Source organism: Lepidochelys kempii, chromosome 2, assembly GCF_965140285.1.
Source record: "Lepidochelys kempii isolate rLepKem1 chromosome 2, rLepKem1.hap1, whole genome shotgun sequence".
NCBI classification, from domain to species: Eukaryota; Metazoa; Chordata; order Testudines; family Cheloniidae; genus Lepidochelys; species Lepidochelys kempii.
In genome coordinates this window covers 190,175,715-190,196,156 of record NC_136381.1, presented here as the reverse complement: position 1 = coordinate 190,196,156, position 20,442 = coordinate 190,175,715, and the positions used below count along the sequence as shown (strand labels likewise).

Here is a 20,442-nt window from a genome sequence, read left to right as displayed (position 1 = left end):
GGAATACAGTACAGTGATGTATTTGGGGTTGAGGAGGTCATGTTCAGGACTTTTTTTTTTTATATACTTCAATGTGAATTAACCAACTAAAACTTAAATGTTATTTCAAACTGAATTCTTCTAAATCCTCCTTACAGAAGAAGAATGCTAACAGTGAGGTACAGCATGTTGTATAGGGGAAGAAATACATATATAAAGCCAGATGCTGTTCTCAAAGCTTAATTTGGCCTTATTTATACATTCAAGAAAATATCAAAAGCTTCCATTTCCAACTTAGAGCCACTGGTTTAGTGTGTTGATATCCCCACAGATCTATGGTCTATTCATTTAGGGCCCAGTTCTTGGAACCCTTACTCATGTTGAGTAGTCCCATTGAAATCAGTGGAACTGCTAGTGTGGGTAAATGCTCTGTTTCACAACTGGGTCCTAAAACCCAGTGATAGGGTTAGGAGTGTTAGGCTGGGAGAGGGAAAGCAAGAGGTCTCAAATTGTTATTCATGCCAACATTTACTCTTTGATAAATCAGGGATATTGACTCAGACAACTAGAATTGGTAATCATTGATATCCCTACACTCTTAGACCCCAATTTGACAAAGCAGTTAAGCATGTGCTTACATACCACAGAAGTCAGTTGGTCATGGACAGACACTCTTCAGATAACTGGCAAAACTTAGAGAAATTTGAATAGCAGGGCCAAAATAATGAATTTGATTCAGTATTTAACAGGGACCCAATACAGACCATGAAACTTTAGGGTAATGTGCTCTTGTTGGCTTGTGTTGCTGGGTTGGAGATTGCTGCATTCCAAACCAAATGGAACCCTTAATACAACTGCTCTTGGGCTGACATTAGTCTGGTTTTCAAAAATCCATGGGTCGGTATACAATGTGTATGTTACGTTGAAGTGGGAACACCGTGCTGGAAGTTAAAGCTACCACATGAATTTGTTTTTCTGAACTTCTCCCAAGGCTCTACTTTCTCTAAAATGAGAATCCCAGTTGCACATCTATCACCTTTTCTCTTTGGAAATTCATTTACTCTTCTGATAAACACCACACACTTCTTCCAGTTGAGGTGTTAATTCCCTAGCTCTACCTAAAAGAAAAATGTAAACACAATTTCTCCATAATCCTCTGATCGGAAGAAATCAAATCTCTCTTAAGCTGCTTTTGTGCTCGAGAAGTGAAGCATGTTTTCTGCAAGAGCAAAATTCAGGCAGCCCAGCTTTACCTTTTATTAACTATGACAGAATCAGCAACCAGTAGGACATGATTTGAGTCCAGCACTTGGTCATTAATAAACTCAGAGGTCATGCTGGATACTAACATTTTAATGAGTATGTTCCCTACCCCTTCCCAGTGTGTTCCTAAAATTCCCCACTGTCTGGGGTTTTTTTTGTTTTTGTTTTTTTATTCTTGTGAATAATAGTTTCATAACAGAAGGCTGGCTGGGTACACTTCCTTACACTGGACATATTCCCATTGCATTCAATAGAGCTACTCACATGAGCAAGGATTGTTGAATTGGGCCATATCCCATGTAACTTGTCTTTGAGGGTCCACAGTGATCTCTCATTTAACCACCTATTTTATCTTTCTGCAATACCAGCTAACAGTTGTTTTATCAGGGTTCTTCGATTTATCTCTTTCTGTCATTGTAAAGGACCACTGCTGGCTTCTGAGTGACACCAACTACTGCAAACCTACAGCAGAGTGATTATTACGGTTATGGTTAGTGAATGCAAATTATCTCATTGCTTCAGGTGGTTTAAACTTCATAAGTTCGGTAAGAAACAAGCCTTTCTAGAAAAATAGCCCTTCAGAAATATATTAAGTAAATGCAACAGACTAGTATTATTTGACAGTTTCTATTTGTTTACACACAAATTTACTATTACTTTAAAAGCTCTTGTAAACAGGCAGAGTTCCCACCTTGTGCTAAGCACAGAACTAGCCCACTCACTTTCCTGGCTATATTGTTAACTTGATAACAAATAGAGCACAACCATCAGCCTAAAATTTCTGCCCAAGTTTGGTAATGCTCAGGGCTTTCCCTGCAGGTCCTCCTCCAACCCAGTCAGTGTGCCTGGAGCACCACAGAAAAGTTTCACAAAAAGAAAAGGAGTACTTGTGGCATCTTAGAGACTAACCAATTTATTTGAGCATGAGCTTTCGTGAGCTACAGCTGAATGCATCCGATGAAGTGAGCTGTAGCTCACGAAAGCTCATGCTCAAATAAATTGGTTAGTCTCTAAGGTGCCACAAGTACTCCTTTTTCTTTTTGCGGATACAGACTAACATGGCTGCTACTCTGAGAAAAGTTTCAGTGTCTTATGTTCTGGTTGGGGATAATAAGATCCACCTGGAAGCATGAGTCAGCAAAAACATATCTGCATCTATATGCTGGTCCAGACGCTGATTATTATCCTAGGATCTGCTAACGTGGTGGTTGTGCATGGCTACATGTCATTCTGTCCACATGGCCTGTTAAAGGTCAGTCTAGGTGTTTCCCTAGGTAGTCCTGTAAGTGCCTGTAATACATAGATCACGTTGTTTAGTAGACAAAGAATTTAAACAAAAAATTCTAGGTGATCCCTTGTATGTATGTATGTATGTAAATAAATACAGATGAAAAGGTTGGATTTTCAGTAGTCACAATCTCTTCAGAAAGTTATGGAGACAGAATGTAGAAGACCAATGGATAGTACAGCCGGAGGTTAATCAGCCTTCCTAATGAAAATATATAGTGTATTAAGGGGCAGCATTTGTATAGAAAACATCAGGTACAAGAAGTGTCATTCTGAGTAAACAAGACAGACTTAGGCTAAAATGAAGTCAAGTACACAATGCAGAAGAATCCCTTCATCACCTCTCTGTTAATGTAAAGTGGGCAGGCAGTCTAATGCATTTTAATAGCTAACTAGAAGTTATCTGTAACTTTTCTTACAGTGATGCTTGACTCTAAAAAGAGGTTATATGGCATCATGAGGGTCCTAGTTATTGCACCTCTCTGATTTCCACATTCATTGTGCTCATTTTACAAGATTTTTGAGAAGTCCCCCTAAGGCCTGAAAGCCAAGCTAGGTTCTTTCCTTCTCATGCATCATCAGCAATAATAAAGCCTGCATAGTATAAGTGGTGAATGTCTGTCACTAAGAGTGTCTCTCAGCATTTGTAGAAGTGCTGGGAGCTCGTGGGGGAGTGAGGGTAGGAGTCTTTAAGCCTGCTAAAATTGAAATAGAAATGCAATCTGCAGTTAGCTTGTCTACACGTGGAATTATACAGGAATAGCTATTCTGTAATAATTGTCCACATGGAAAAAGAAAAAGGAGTACTTGTGGCACTTTAGAGACTAACCAATTTATTTGAGCATAAGCTTCCGTGAACTATTTTCGTTGCATCCAATGACGTGAGCTGTAGCTCATGAAAGCTTATGCTCAAATAAATTTGTTAGTCTCTCAGGTGCCACAAGTACTCCTTTTCTTTTTGCGGATACAGACTAACATGGCTGCTACTCTGAAACCTGTCCACATGGAGTTATTCAGGAATAATCTTATTACAGAGTGAGAGCCTGGATTACACTGAAATGGAACAAGGCACTCTTATTCTGGAATAAGTGTGACCACAGTTACTGAGGAATAATTATTATGCTTTTCACACTCTACCTTTAATCTGAATTAACTTTCAAGTGTAGACAAGCCTTTAGCAGATCCCAGAAACGGCTTCAAATATACCCACCTCTTTCCTCCAGGGCTGCCAAATAACATTGTTGTTCTGATTTGTGATGAACAATCCTGTATTTGAAGAATTTTGGAAACCAATAACTGCTTCTAATGGAAAATGAAGGTCTTGTCTACACTTTAACATTCATTTGAAATAAGGTAAGGTGTGAATTTAAAGCACAGTAGCTATTCCAGAATAACTCTGTGTATAGACAAGCCCTTAGACTGCTTATTTACATTGTCGATAATTTAAACATGCTGACAATTTTGCAGATTTCAAACTGGAAAGATGTGTCCAAAAGAACACTAACAACTATAGGTGCCGACTCTGTGGGTGCTCCGGAGCTGGAGCACCCACAGGGAAAAATTTAGTGTTTTTGTTGTTTTGAATTTTTGGCTAGCTGTTCTTCAAACTCCTTTTTGCTTTTTCTTATTACATTTTTACACTTAATTTGGCAGTGTTTATGCTCCTGTTATAAACATACAGCTACGGGTAGCATAAAATCCCTCCTTTACCTGTAAAGGGTTAAGAAGCTCAAATAACCTGGTTGGCACCTGACCAAAAGGACCAATAAGGGAAGAAGATACTTTCAAATCTGTGGGGGGAAGGTTTTTGTTTGTTTTTCTCTCCACGAGGAACCAGGGCAGGGAAAATACATCTCCTAAAGCCATACCTGAACTAAGCATCTAAGATTACAAATTGTAAGTAATAGGAAGAAAAGGCGTTAGATTATCTTTTGTTTTAGCTTGTGAATTTTCCCTATGCTAAAAGGGAGGTTTATCCCTGTTTTTTGTAACTTTAAACTTTTGTCTAGAGGGGAATCCTCTGTGTTTTGAATCTAATTACCCTGTAAAATTACCTTCCATCCTGATTTTACAGAGGTGCTTCTTTACTTTTTTTCTTTATAATAAAGTTCTAAAGTTTTTTAAGAATCTGATTGGTTTTTAGCGTCCTAAAAACCTAAGGGTCTGGTCTGTGCTCACCTGGTTTACCTATTTGATTGGTAGATTATTTTCAAGTCTCCCCAGGAAAGGGGATGAAGGAGTTTTGGGGGGATATTTTAGGGAAACAGGAACTTCAAGTGGTCCTTTTCCTAAATCTTTGTCTAACTCACTTACCCTGACTGACCCTCCACATGGGAAGCATGAGAAAGGGGAAGGGACCAGGGTGTGTTCATCCTGCTGGCACCCTTGATGGCTGGAATAGCCATCTGTGTAGCTAGTGAAAGTTAGAGCTGCCCTAAGGATGGTGTAACTCATGCCATGGATCCAGTTCAGTTCATCTCAGCACCAAGATTTGGGGACCAGAGCAGTGGTCCCCAAAACCACTTTGGCCCCCACTCTGGTCTTGTGCTTTGTACAGCTCCACCAGGCTGGAGGATCTGGTCCCTATGTAGATAGCTAAAATCATCCAGAGTATTAGATAGCTGCCTCTGCTCAGTTGAATCAAACAAGTAAAAACATTATTTGGAGAACATTTATTTAACTTGCTCAAATCAATGGAAAATAAGATAAACACAGAACTAGAAGAGTAATCAGAACTACACAGGGCCTGTTGCACACGCTTCTAAAAGATTTGTCTCATGGTCTTGAGATTTGTCTCATGGTCTTGAGATTTGTCTCAAGTTTGGCCTTTGAGAAAGAAGCCAGATCTTCACGGAGCTATGCTGATATACAGCGGCTGAGGGTCTTGACCAGAATTTTCAAGTACAACTTACACTTCTTGTGGGTTTTTTTGCTTTTCTTATTTTAAATTCAAAGTATTTAAAGATTGGGGTAGATTTTTAGGGCTGATGACAGACTTAGAGACCACTGTCCTCTATTTAGCCACAGAGTAAGTACAGCACAGGTAGCAGCAAGGCAAGCTTTCTCCTACTGCTTCACCCAAAACCCCTCAGGCCTGACCTGAAGGGACAACCTTTAGACAGAAGACCATGTTTAGACACCTTTAGCCTCCACATCCATTCAGTCCTACTCATCTCATCAAGAGGGTCAGCAGTTAGCAGCTTTTGTGATGTGGACTCTCGTCCACTAGAAGACCACCGATCTGATTTCACATAGGCCACCCAACCTGAGTGACTGTAACCTGAGATATGTTAGGATAGGCATGTGCACATTTCAGTAAGGTAATCTCCACCTTAGAAGCTAACAAATGCGTGTATTTAAACAAACCCTGATTGTGTGGAGACCTTGCTCAATAATTAGTAAATACGAAATGGCCTACTCTCTCGCCTTGAGCCATGCACACTACTCCCAAAGGAGCACGTCACATGTTGGTGGCAAACCTTAAGTAATGAGGATTTTCCAGCTTTCTAAGTCATTTCAGCCATGTGCAGCCTAAAATGTTTTCTCATTTCAACATCAACCCAGCACTCAGCCAAATAAAACCCTTAATTCAGATCCTTCCAATGCAAGTTGAAAGCCAAGCAACTGTTCACCCAAAGTGCCCACTTTATAGTTCTGGGTGCGTGTGTCTATAATCTATTTACCAGCATTCCTACTTCACTATGTGCCTGTTAATAAGATTAGTAATTAAAAAGCTTGATAGCAGTTGGCAAGTATACTCCCCTCTCAGTTGGGTTGGCTTTGAGTCTCAGGCAGGGCATTGAAGAGCATCTGAAGGAGTGAAGTCAAGAGCCCTCTGCTGAAATCTGTGCTTGAAAGTGCAAATGGAAAACCCCCGGCCATTATGGGACAATCCCTTACAGTTTGTTTTCGCCTGCATTTCTTATGCAGTGGGGCTGGGAAATGTTTGGAGATTTCCATATTTATGTCAGCTGTATGGAGGAGGTAAGTGCAGTTTTTCTTGATTCCCTCTCAGAAGGGTACAGAATTGGACTGTTAAATATTTTTAAACCAAAAGTATGTCCATGTCAGTATCCCATCCATCTGATCGGTTTTTATATTCAGTGGAGGGGGACTTCTTCAGATTATGTAGGCAAGAGACATTAAATGTATCATCAGACCATCTCTAGCTACAGAGACGTTATACATCTTTATTTTATTTCACACTGCTTTCCATTGTGTCTCCCGTGTAACCCTTTTTCCTGATTACCACCCCAATTCAATACAATACTATTCCTTCCCAACTGAGCTCTGAAAACACAGGGAGGAACAATGTGTTGTATAAGAGGGCAGGTTCCTATGGTGCTGATTTTTTAATCCCCCTGCTAACTTACTTTCAGGGCATCAGAAACTGGTTCGATTTCTTATAGGTTTACATGTTTGGATCCAAAAATGCTACTGAGAAGGGAAGAGATTTACACTGATTTAATTAAGGGATTAATAATAGCCATTCAAACTGCTGCTGTTAATGCAGTTCTGTTATATAAGGCTTAATTTTAAAGGGTTGATAACTTGGCTGCAAAGTTTCCTGGAAGTTGGCAGAAACCCCTTAGGCAACGAGACTGCTGCAGCTAAAATCTCACAAGAGGCTTTGGAAATGTAGATTAAACTGGTTTTGGTTCAAAAAGAGTTCTCTGACTGGGATGCTGTTTTTTCACCCCCTCCAAATTTAAGAAAAAAATGTCAGAAATAGACATAAAGCCAGTGTCAGTTGCTTTTCTGCACTTAGAAATCAAAGATCAGCTTATTAGGTTAAGTATAGAGAAAATGTACCACCACTTTTAATAGGCAAATACCTACCATGACTAGCCTTGAAGAAGCTCCTATAAGGTTCCTCGGACAGTTCTATTCAGCTTTTCTATGCTGCATCCATCACCGTAGAACCTGAATCCCTAGCACCTGTCACTTCTGGTTCTTTCCGCCCTTCACCCTTTTTCTTCCTGGGAGGAAAACTGTTTGCAGATTTTTAAACTCTTTTTTTTAACTTTGGTTCAAACACAAGATTTAAACCCACTTGCACGAGGCAATCAATGTGTGCTGGAGCGATTGTTTAAATTAATTTCTAGATAGATTAGATGAGATATTCCGTAAGGACCTGGTCCAGAGCTTTCTGAAGTCAGTGGGAGTCTTTCCATTTATTTCAATGGGCTTGGGATCAGGGCCTAACTTAGCATTTAGATACTGCAAGTGGTTGATGCTGTATAGAAACGTAAACCAGGATATATTAGCTAGAGAGATGATCTATAATTCCTGCTGGATTCTCAATTACAAATGTTTCAGAAGGCTAACATCTTCCTCCTTGAAAGTGACACCGGAACATTGCCTTTTAATATTTTTTAAAAATTTAATTGCACATTATGTACACATTTTTAGATTGTGTCTAACCCATTGCAGACCATCTGCCTATCCGCCACAGCAGAGCTGTTCTAAAGGGCAGTTAGACTCAAGTATCAGGCTTTTTACTCTACTGTAACAAGATTAGCTTGCTAAATTTCTCTTATCGAGCCCTGCGGCTGGAAATCTTTATGGCATAGGCAGTGAATGTGATATAACACACAAGTGTACCTTTGATCAATGCCTCCAGCCCAAAGAAAAAAAAAACACCACACAGCAACATGGATTGTCTGCAAAGTATGGTTTTCAGGGACCTAAATGAACAGCCTTATAAATTCAGCTGACTGCTGCATTTTCCCCCATTAGTATTATTGTGTAGGGCTGACTATGTGGTTGACACACTGAAACACAAAAATAAAATCATTCCCTGCCCTGCAGAGCATAGTCTAAAAGTTCTTACCACAGATATCTATAAGATTCAGTAGCCATCCAAACTTCAAAACCGATTCTCTTCCTTCTCGTAAATGTATTCACTGCTTATCCTCTCTTTTAGCCATAGAGCTTGAACTGGGCAACACGGATATGAACCAATTCTGACTAAGGAGCGGCAATTATTTTTTTGTGGTTTGATTAACATATCAGTTAAGATGCCTATTAGTTTTTAAGACAGTTCTTTGGCAGCTAACTCATGTATAAATGAGATTATCAAATTAAAGATACAATGGAACTTGTTTATACTGAACTCAGCTATAGGGACAGTCATACTTAATAGATACAGGCCCAAGACACAGAGGGGCAGATCCTCATTTGGAACAAATCAGCTGGGCACCATTGACTTTAATGAAGCTATGCTGATTTACATCTGCTGATGATCTGGCCCAAGGTTTAACTTTGAATCCAGAACTGAGCTGCCCCAGAGTTCATAGGTTGTTTGGCTCTGGGATCTTGGTTCAGCTCATTATAAAGAGAGGGGCTGGATGCAAAGTTTGGATCCAAACATAACCAAAGTTGGGGGGGTGTTTGGATCTGGACTTTTGGTTCCGCCCCAGCTCTCGTTCGTTGTGAAGTAGAATGAAAGTCCCTAATTATTTCACTGTGTTACAACATGGCAAACTGCAAATCTAGATATCGTGAAGCTGTCTGGTGAAAAAAAGGACTTCACAAAGGGTCTGATCCTGATCCCCTTGAAGTCAACAGCGGGTTCACTGGGGTTCGACTGGGTGCTATAAAAGGTCCCCACTGAATATGTGAGGACTGTGAAGTCTCTGATACCACCCCAGTTTATCTAACATAAGATGCAAACAAAGGGGTTGTTAATAAAAGCATAGCTGGGAGGTATAAAATTAATTCCCTGAATAATACGGATTATTGCTCAGTGTTCATTTCAACGTCTTTGCAAGTAACTGGGCAGATTGCATTCATTTTCATTGCTGAGCAGAGCCCATTGCAAGGAATGTTAATACTGGAGATTAAATGCCAAATAATAGATATTTATGTAAATATTTTGGCTTGCTGTTAAAACCAGGAAAGGCTTCTCAAAAATCTGTTTTTGACTTCGTCAGCAGGTCTTTCTGAGGTGATCTCAAAGTCAAAGGTAGGGGCTTTTTCCAGGAGAAACCTGCAGTGACACATACCCCCTTCAAGTACCATATGGTACTAATGAGCCACCCCACTATAACAGAATCTCTCTGTTCCTCCCCGTCTTTGCCCTCTGCAAGGAACCAAGTCTGCTTGTCTGTCTTCCCCTTTGCAAAGACCTTGTCTGTTTCACGCGCACAGTGGGGAGTGAGCACATCAATTGTTCCTCTCTGATGATCTATAAATGCCCAAGTGCAATTTATGGCATTTAAATGTAGGATCCAGGGCACTTGATCCAGCCTGCAAGTTCACATACTCACCTCACCCCCATTAGTTACAATTAAGAACTAGGGTGAATCAGGGATCTGTACCATGCCAATCCTAAACAAAGGCATTCAAAGCTGACTCGGTAAAAGCGTGTAAGAGTGAGGGACTCCAGTTAAGGAACTTCAGTGCTTCTGGTTTCAACCGAAACCCAATTAACTGATGTAGCTTAATTCTTTAAACTTCCAAGCCTTGTTGAGATATCCTTTTGTACCCCGTTTTTTGCAGGGTAGGCTCAGCTATCTCAGTGGCATCTTGCTGGTCAGCAGCTCACACTTGTAAGTGCATGTTCCCTCTGCTACTGCTTCTTCTGGTGCTGCACAGATCACATCCTGTGAGGGGCTGATCTCTCCCAATTCCTGTGGACTTTAATGGGAGTTGTGGGTACTCAGTATCTCTCAGACAATGTGATTCAAGAAACTAAGTAAGGCTTTGTCAGCAAAATAAGATGTCAATCAATGTAAGACTCACATTATGTTGGGTTATGATGGGGAGAAGGAAACTGACCAAACTGGGGATAGTGATTGCTTCCAGTGGCTTCCCCAATGGTCTTTCTGGGCTAGAGCTCCATCTGATCCAGGTAAATGCATACTGGAGATGTATCCACCTGTTCCCCCATCTATAATACCTAAAGTGTCTCTTCCATTGTCAGTGTAATTATATTCCTGATGTTCAAAGTTTATACAGGGAAAGTAATGTATTTAATGCCACGTGATTGCCACCTCAAAACCGATATGCAGAGGCATCACATGCTATCTTTATTTGCAGGCTAGAATGGTGATGCATCAGCCATCTGATTATGCCAGTAACTCATCGATGCACTTAAAGGCATGACCGTAGTAGGTCCTGGAGAGCTCACCACCATTCTTTCCCCTTACATACAGTGGTTGGATAAACCGAGGTTGGTTCAGCATGCAGTGATGATGCCACAGTAGCTTTAAAATCCCTACAGCTCCGCACAGAACCAAATTATTTTACTAGCAGGACAATTAGAGTTACCAACTCACAGTACTTGAAAACAACAGGCCTTCTTGTACCAAGAGCTACACAAATCCTCTTCCAGGTTGGGGCTGAGAGCACACGAGCAAACTAAGCACTTGGCAAAATTTTGGCTAATTGCTTTGCTCTTTAATCTGCTGCTTTTTCTAATACCCATTACCTTGTGAACAGAGCAACATTCTATGGGCCTGATCCAAAGCCCATTCAAGTCAACGGGCAAGACTCCTTTTAACGTCAGTGGACTTTGGATCAGGCCCTATAGAAATAAAAACGTGTAACTACTTCAGCAACATCCGCTACAGTGTTGGTCTTTGATCTTTTGCCAGTTTTCACAATTTTTTGAGCCTTCTGCCCCCTGGAGAGTATGATATTCCCTTGCCTCAATCACATACATCAGCAGTAACAGGGACTGCACGTACAGTGACACAGTATCCTGTTAGTCTTTCAGAACACAGGGCTGGATTTAAGAATTAGGGCCCAGAGGACAAAGGAACAGGGGGGCGGGCAGGGTGCAAAGGTACAGCCTGGCATGGAGTTTCAGCAGTTTCCCTGGGGGGTGGGGAATAGAAGCAGCACAGGAGCTGGAAATCAGAAGCATGGGTTAGACCTGGAGGGTGAGCGGGATGCAAGGGTGGAGGTGGCAGAGCAGGGCTGGACTAGAGGATCCAGGCCAACCATATAATGTCCTTTTGGTGGCTCACAAAATCCAACACCCCTGGGTTTAACAGAATTTATGTGTAGAAAGAGAATCTAACCTGTTTTGTGGGTATTTTGGGATTAGACTATTTCACTGTTTCTCCTTTTTCATTTTTCTGCAGTGTTACCCGCCCTTTTCTTTATTTCCTTCTTCCTCACCCACCTTTTTCCTCTGTGTTCCGCTCACTCCCTTCTGACTCGGGTTCTTTCAGGTGCTCCCCTCCCCCATGTCCTCGCTGCCAGAACACCGGAGCCAAACCCAGCCCGAACTATGGTGACAGCCCAACTCCATCGCTCGAGCCTTTCTCTAATTTGTATTGGGTTTCACTGTAATTTAAAAGCCACTTAAAGCCCTTTGGATTTCCTTTTTAGGGTCAATACATGCGGAGCTATCTATCACTAATCTCACCTCATTAGTCACAAATGTGCATTCAGTTCACGACATCAGAATGGGCAAATCAGTTCAGACAGAAGCAAGAATTCACCCTGTGGCTGCTAATTGTGTGTCACCTTTGCCAGCAACATAGTTAGTACATGGCTGTTCGCCTGTGAGCAGGCCACAGTGATTTTATTTTGCTCTGTGTACAGGACCCCGTGTCTATGGAATTGGATTGGCCAGTCTTCCTTCCTTCCAGGTCTGCACAGTAGGACAAACCAAGAGTACAGTTTCCTATCGGCTATTGGCATTGCTCTGTGTGCATGTCCTCCAGGCAGCCGAGCCCCTGCGGAGGAACTACGGGGTAGCTGCAGTACAAATACTGGGAGGCATTGTGTTAGGTGTGGATGTGCAAATTTAGCTGGCACATGTGAAAAAAGTTGTGGTGTACACATAAGTCAGCCATGGGGCAGACCCACAGGTCTTGTTGCAAACTGTCAGATCCCTAGTGACTTCAGTAGAGCTATGGCCATTTACACCAGCTGAGGTTCTGTCCCCATGTGGTTTTTTTAACCAGGTCAGATGAAGGTGGTACCACCTACTTATGAAAACACAGTTTATTTATTATGTAGATAGGCCCTCAGGCTCACGATCCTTTGAGGGTTTTTCCTTACCTCTCTTCAGTGCTGCACTCCTTGGCCCTTTAAGAGCAATGAATGTGAAATAAACCTCTCCCCCTCATCACCTCCCTCATTACCCTTAACAGCTTGGGTAGCAATTAGTTACACTTTAATAGCTGTGGTCTTGTACTGCTCAAAGTGAACAACTGTGACATTCTCTCATTGGCCAGGGCTAGACAAGGAAATGTTTAGCAAAAATATCCCAGGGTTGCCAAGTATCAGTAACAATGCACCAGTGTAGACAAGGTCACACAGTGTTGTATAGTGATTGTTCAGATGAATCTTGGATGTGGTGTGAGCCACATTCCCAGCTGGAGACTGGGCCCAGTGCTGAGATGTGGCTTGAGTCTAGATAGTCTCACGTTTGCCCACGTGCTTTCCTGGTGTCACACCCTCACATTGCTGCTGACTGGCATCAACACTGAGGTATATCAAATGTATTTGATCAAATGTGACGCTTCCACCTCCTAATGAGATGACAACACAGTTAGGGTTTTGTTGCATCAGTCACGCTGGTGACACTGCCCGAAGCAGCAGGTGCTGCTGGGATCCTAAAACAGCACTCGTCAGCAATATACTGTCGTCTGAAAGACAACTGTTTGGCCCAAGAGCCCTCGTGTAGCAATTACAGGCTAATCATCAAGGGCAGAGAATGTGTTGACTCTCATTATGGACTAGCTTCAGCTGTTCCATAGCTTGTCACTTTGACCACTAGTTTATGGCTGCACAAGCAGCAGGCATTGCATACAACGGTGAATGGAAGAGCATACCAAGGTGTACATGCATGGATGTGGTACATGACTAGGTGTGCATGTCTGGCGCTGTATGCGTTCCAGTTCACATCATTAGTGGTGAGCCAGCTAATGACAGAGCAGTGTTATTAAAACTGTATTTGACGTCTCAAAAGTAATAGCTCATTTCTCTCATTTGCTTGTTAAATGCTTTCTTTTGTTTCTCCTACAGGGGGATTTTTAATCCCATATTTCATCATGTTAATTGTAGAAGGGATGCCTTTGCTATACCTGGAGTTGGCAGTGGGACAGCACATGCGCCGAGGGAGCATAGGCGCGTGGAAAATCATAAGCCCCTACCTCAGCGGGGTTGGTACGTTCTCAATTCGTGCACAGGGTTACTTTTAACTCCCAGCTGACTTTTGGGGCTTCCTATGATTTTGTATTAAATGTAATTTAGAGCAGGAAAGGGACAGGAATTGGGGTATTTATGGGATATAAAATGAAATGGGCAAGATACATTGACCATACAAATGAAATCAGTTTTGATCAAAGTCATGGATCCCTGGGTAATTAGCAAAAAGAGCTGTGCTAAAGTATGTGCAATGAACTTTAGTTTCCCCCAGAGCACAGGTCATAATTCTTATCATACTTCACATGTATATAGCACCCTATGTATTGAGAATCTCAGAGCACTTGGCAATCATTATATAATTAAGCTTCATAATACTTCCATAAAGTAGGCAAATATTATCCAGAGTTTCTAAACAGTGAGCACAGAGAGGTTAAGCTTCCCTGACCACTGCTGCCTCCCACCTAGATGCAGCACTGGCTGAACAACCTGTGAGGAGCTGAGAGTGGCCATCAACTCTAAAAAGAGTACATTGTTTTGCTGCTGGGTCACAATACAACATTTCAGCCACTTCCTTCCATGTCACTGTCTTATACTGTAAGATGGTGATGTATAGCAAAGCCTGAAATGACTTCTCACATCTGTAGCACCTCCCAGGCCCTGTGCTATTTAACATTTTTATCAATGATCTGGAAGAAAATATAAAATCAGCACTGACAAGTTTGCAGATGACACAAAGATTGGCGTAGTGGTAAATAATGAAGAGGACAGGTTGGATTGCTTGATAAGCTGGGTGCAAGCAAATCATATGTATTTTAATACAGCTAAATTTAGATGTATAGATCTAGGAACAAAGAATGAAGGCCATACTTACAGGAGGGGGGACTCTAGTCTGGGAAGCAGGGACTCTGAAAAAGATTTGGGGGTCATGATGGATAATCAGCTGAACATGAGCTCCCAGTGTGACACTGTGGCCAAAAGGGCTAATGCGATCTTTGAATGCATAAACAGACTAATCTTGAGTAGGAGAAGAGAGGTTATTTTACCTTTGTATTTGGCACTGGTGCAACTCCTAATGGTATACTGTGTCCAGTTCTGGAGTCCACAATTCAAGAAGGATGTTTCAGCAGTTGGAGAGGGTTCAGGGAAGAGCCACGAGAATGATGAAAGAATTAGAACACACTTCTAATAGTGCTAGACTCAAGGAGCTCCATCTATTTAGCTTGACAAATGTGTAGGTTAAGTGGTGACTTAATCACAGTCTATAAATACTTACGCTGGGAACAAATATTTGATAATGAGCTCTTCCATCGAGCAGACAAAGGTATAACATGATCCAGTGGCTGGAAGTTGAAGCTAGACAAATTCAGACTGGAAGTAAGGTGTACATATTTAACAGTGAGGGTAACTAATCATTGGGACAATTTCCCAAGGGCAATGGTGGATTCTCCATCACTGGCAACTTTTAAATCAAGATTGAAGGTTTTTCTGAAAGATCTGCTCTAGGAATTATTTTGGGGAAGTTTTATGGCCTGAGTTATACAGGAGGGCAGACTGGATGAACACAATGGTCCCTTCTGTCTGAATCTCTGAATCTATTAAGCCAAGGATCAGTAAAGCACTTTACAAGCATGAATAAATCATACTTCATGACATGCCTGTGAGGCAGGGAAGGATTGTCTCCATTTTGCAGAAACCGAACCATGGAAAGTCAGTGGCAGAACCCAGCACCAGACCCCAGATCTCCAGACTGCCTGTTTGGTGCTTTAACAACAAGATCATCCTCCTGACAAGCTTAACAAAATACATCACAGCAACAAAACAATGCACCAATTTATTACTCTCATCCCTCAACCAAGGCCAGTAACTGCACGAATCCATCTAAAAAAGCCTAAATGGCCCTTCTAGCCTAAACTACCGCCAGTTCATTTGAATGCGAATTGTTCAAAAATGGCGTTGAATATTCACCATAAGTGACCAAAGTTCAGGCTCAACTCCTGCATGCCCTTGAAAGAAGAGAGATTTCAAAAGAGTGCAGTAAAACAATAAATATGTAACTGTTGTTTGTGTGCAGAAAGGGCTTACAGCACTCTTCCTAGATATCAGGTAAAACAGCTTGGCATTGCTTCCACAAAGGTGTCTTGCAAAGGGTCTAGCCCTAGAATGAAGAGCTCCATCTTTTACCTGATATTTGATTTATATTTGTGCAGCTCCTGTTGGCCGCAGGTCCCCGTTCCCAGCCAGTGGGAGCTGCAGGGGTGGTGCTTGCAGGCAGGAGCGGAGCGCGGAGACCCCTGCTCCCCCCCAGGGACTGCAGGGGTATGCTGGCCGCTTCTGGGAGTGGCGTGGGGCCAGGGTAGGCAGGAAGTCTGCCTTAGCCCCACTGTGCCACCAGACTTTTAGTGGCTGGAGATCACAATCAACTGCCAGGGGCTCCAGGATTGACGAGTCGATCGCGATCTACCGGTTGGTGACCACTAACAGAGTGTAGGGATTTTGTCACTGATTTGCATGGAAGTGGGATAATTCCTTTCAATTGTGAAACTCTGGTAAATGCTGCTGACTCTGTCTCCTAATCCACAGCATGAAGAAACCGTCCTAGCTCGTTTGGCAAAAATAAGGGCCATGTACCAGTCAGGGGTCTCAGATTCCATCCACACACCAAGTTTTAACTGAGTTTGTAATCTTGAAGTGGCCTGATTGGCTCTAAACATGCCTTTTTTTATCCTCCTGCCACATGGTTAATCAGGCAGGTAGTAAGCAGAGCAGCTTACACTAAAGTGAACATATGTCCCACTATTCCCCTGACAGTTCCGGATTTTCACATGTCCTGGTGTTCTAGGAATATTTTTGGGACACCTGAATTGTCCCAATTTCTCATTTTATCAGTCAAAATGTTTGTTCAAGAGGTGTTGCTGTGTGCAGGAGAATTTACTGTGTGTTTATCAGAGACAGTGAGTCCAGGGGACTGAGACGTCAGTGTTTCATCGTGTTTAGAGTGAAGAGAAAGGAAGTGAGGGTTGGCACCAGCCAACTGCTCTTTGGCCGAAAGAAGGATAATGACACTTGTTCAGTATTTCAGGATAGGGTCACTTAGAACACAGTTACCAGGAAATAGCCCTGCATTTCAGGAAATGGCTCTGTCCAGCCAGAAGTTCACCGTAGCAATATCAGCAGACATTTTTTTTTTTGTGGTGACACACGTAGAGTCTGTCAGAAAACACTGCCCCCTTAGCTACCAGGGTTTCACCCCGACTAAAGGCACATTATTGTCTTCCCAGGAGAGGCTCAGAATGCTAGTTCTTTGCAGTGTGGACATCGAACCATAAGTCACTGGGTTGACTGGTCTCTTTGCCCCGAAGGCATTGCCACTTTCCCAATAGGACAGCTCTAGACCTTAGGCAGCTTGTATCTAGCTGGGCTCCAATTTTTCCAGCCTTCTTTTCCGAACCTTTATGTTTCATTGGTGATGGTGGTGGTCCTCCAGGAGAGCTAAGATGGCTGAAAAGTGTCCTTTTTAAATTCTGCAGTTTGATGGATAGCTAGTTTGCCCTTCCGCTGACTTTCCCTTTTCTCATCCTCAGGCATTGCCAGCGTGGTGGTGTCATTTTTCCTCTCCATGTACTATAACGTTATAAATGCCTGGGCGTTCTGGTACCTGTTCCATTCATTCCAGGTGAGTAGAAACACTGATGAGCTGCATTGCTAGACAGTGACCCAACTTCCTGCAGGGGTGGGCTGGGGCCAAAGTGCTTGGGAATTCTGAAAACATACCTGGCTTGTTTGGCAAAAGTACGATCCATTTACCAGGCAGGTGGCACTAGCCCAGAGGGAAATCTGATATGCGCAGAAGCGATATGAAAACTTAAATTCTGCAGATGCTGATGGGCAGTTAGCTAATAACCAGCACAACAACCTGACCACTGAATGGTCCCATTTAGAAGTGTGTTTATTTGAGTTGCTTATAGTCATCATCAGGCCATCCAGCTCTGCTCTGCCAACTTCAGAAGCCTGGTCTGGTTAAAGCTTGTTACCAGCAAACACTTTAAAAGTGTCTTAATTATGTCTCCAAAGGGGGACATGCTTTCACATCCTTGTGAGACCTTTGCTGATCTCTTGATCAACAAAATAAAGATAAAAGCTTTCTGCGATGAGCTATGTAGCTTCTCCCAGCAGCACAGAATGGGTGTTTCTGAGAGGAAGTAAATAAGGTTTCATGATGTATCATCTCTGGAGTTTCTGCAGGGGCTTAATAAAGGGGCTTTATTGGTGCACTGACATTTGAACTTGGATAGTGAGGTAATGATCAAGCTGAGTAGCCACTTCCCTATTTGCTTCGGCAGGACTTACAAATGCATAGGACTTGTCCAAAGACATCTGTGACGTGATTTTGTCTTTTACAATGTGCTTCATGTTTCAGAGTAGCAGCCGTGTTAGTCTGTATCCGCAAAAAGAACAGGAGGACTTGTGGCATCTTAGAGACTAACCAATTTATTTGAGCATAAGCTTTCGTGGGTGAAAGCCCACTTCATCGGATGCATGCAGTGGAAAATACAGTAGGAAGATATAGATATATACACATACACAGAGAACATGAAAAAATGGGGGTTCCCATAGCAACTCTTAACAAGACCAGTCGATTAAGGTGGGCTGTTATCAGCAGGAGAAAAAAACTTTTGTAGTGATAATCAGGATGGCCCATTTCAAACAGTTGACAAGAAGGTGTGAGTAACAGTATGGGGAAAATTAGCACGGGGAAATAGTTTTTAGTTAATATAATGACTCATCCACTCCCAGTCTTTATTCAAGCCTAATTTAATGGTGTCCAGTCTGCAGATTAATTCCAGTTCTTCAGTTTCTCATTGGAGTCTGTTTTTGAAGTTTTTTTGTTGAATAATTATGACTTTTAGGTCTGTAATTGAGTATCCAGGGAGGTTGAAGTGTTCTCCAAGTGGCTTTTGAATGTTATAATTCTTGTTGTCTGATTTGTGACCATTTATTCTTTTGCATAGAGGCTGTCCAGTTTGGCCAATGTACATGGCAGAGGGGCATTGCTGGCACATGATGGCATATATCACACTGGTAGATGTGCAGGTGAACAAGCCTCTAATGGTGTGGCTGATGTGATTAGGTCCTATGATGGTGTCCCTTGAATAGATATGTGGACAGAGCTGGCAACGGGCTTTGTTGCAAGGATAGGTTCCTGGGTTAGTGTTTTTGTTGTGCGGTTGTTAGTGAGTATTTGCTTCAGGTTGCGGGGGCTGTCTGTAAGCGATGACTGGCCTGTCTCCCAAGATCTTTGAGAGTGAGGGATCATCCTTCAGGATAGGTTGTAGATCCTTGATGATGCGCTGGAGAGGTTTTAGTTGGGGGCTGAAGGTGACGGCTAGTGGCATTCTGTTACTTTCTATGTTGAGCCTGTCCTGTAGCAGCTGACTTCTGGCTACTCTTCTGGTTCTGTCAATCTGTTTCTTCACTTCAGCAGGTGGGTATTGTAGTTGTAAGAACACTTGATAGAGATCTTGTAGGTGTTTGTCTCTGTCTGAGGGCTTGGAGCAAATGCTGTTGTATCTTAGAGCTTGGCTGTAGAGAATGGATCGTGTGGTGTGATGTGGATGAAAGCTGGAGGCATGTAGGGAAGTATGGCGGTCAGTAGGTTTCCGGTATAGGGTGGTGTTTATTAGCACTGTAGTGTCCAGGAAGTGGATCTCTTGTGTGGACTGGTCCAGGCTGAGGTTGATGGTGGGATGGAAATTGTTGAAATCATGGTGGAATTCCTCAAGGGCTTCTTTTCCATGGGTCCAGATGATGAAAATGTCATCAGTGTAGCGCAAGTAGAGTAGGGGCATTAGGGGACGAGAGTTGAGGAAGCATTGTTCTAAGTCAGCCATAAAAATGTTGGCATACTGTGGGGCCATGCGGGTACCCATCACAGTGCTGCTGATTTGAAGGTATACATTGTCCCCAAATGTGAAATAGTTGTGGGTGAGGACAAAGTCATAAAGTTCAGCCACCAGGTTTGTTATGACATTACCGGGGATACTGTTCCTGACGGCTTGTAGTCCATCTTTGAGTGGAATGTTGGTGTAGAGGGCTTCTACATCCATAGGGGCCACGATGGTGTTTTCAGGAAGATCACCGATGGATTGTAGTTTCCTCAGGAAGTCAGTGGTGTTTTGAAGATAGCTGGGATTGCTGGTAGAGTAGGGCCTAAGGAGGGAGTCTACATAACCAGACAATCCTGCTGTCAGGGTGCCAATGTCTGAGATGATGGAGCATCCAGGATTTCCAGGTGTATGGATCTTGGGTAGCAGATAGAATACCCCTGGTTGGAGTTCTAAGGGGGGTGCGTGTGCAGATTTGTTCTTGTGTTTTTTCAGGGAGTTTCTTGAGCAGATGGTGCAGTGAATAGGTGCATGAATAGGTCGGAATATGAACGAGAGGCTGCTAGGCAGCTCTCCAACACCACATTCACCCAATGAAATTAATAGGCAGCAGGTTTAAAATAAAGAATTTCTGCACATCACGCACAGTCAATCTGTGGAACTCTTTGCCAGAGATTTTGTGAAGACCAAGACTATAGCAGGGTTAAAAAAAAATTAGATAAATTAATGGAGGATAGGTCCATCAATGGCTATTAGCCAGGATGAATAGGGATGGTGCCAGAAGCTGGGAATGGGCCACAGGGGCTGGATCACTTGATGATTACCTGTTCTGTTCATTCCCTTTGAAGGATCTGGCATTCGCCACTGTCAGAAGCCAGAATACTGGGCTTGATGGACCATTGGTCTGACCCAGCATGGC

At 42.6% G+C, this 20,442-nt stretch overlaps 1 protein-coding gene across 3 annotated transcripts in view; it reads left to right on the top strand.

The window, feature by feature from the left end:
* The first annotated feature begins 1,507 nt into the window (after nucleotides 1-1,507).
* The window catches only part of SLC6A20 (solute carrier family 6 member 20), a 41,516-nt gene continuing 22,581 nt past the window's right edge, over nucleotides 1,508-20,442 (top strand). Inside the window, exons 1-4 of one of the 3 annotated variants that reach the window (XM_073333157.1) lie at nucleotides 1,508-1,732; nucleotides 3,753-3,882; nucleotides 13,519-13,659; nucleotides 17,223-17,314. In XM_073333157.1, coding sequence (XP_073189258.1) covers nucleotides 13,545-13,659; nucleotides 17,223-17,314 — 207 coding nt within the window. In that variant the 5' untranslated portion in view covers nucleotides 1,508-1,732; nucleotides 3,753-3,882; nucleotides 13,519-13,544. Of the gene's footprint in view, nucleotides 1,733-3,752; nucleotides 3,883-4,877; nucleotides 6,514-13,518; nucleotides 13,660-17,222; nucleotides 17,315-20,442 lie in introns of those variants that run through there. The other 2 variants (XM_073333158.1, XM_073333155.1) reach the window with 2 other exon arrangements.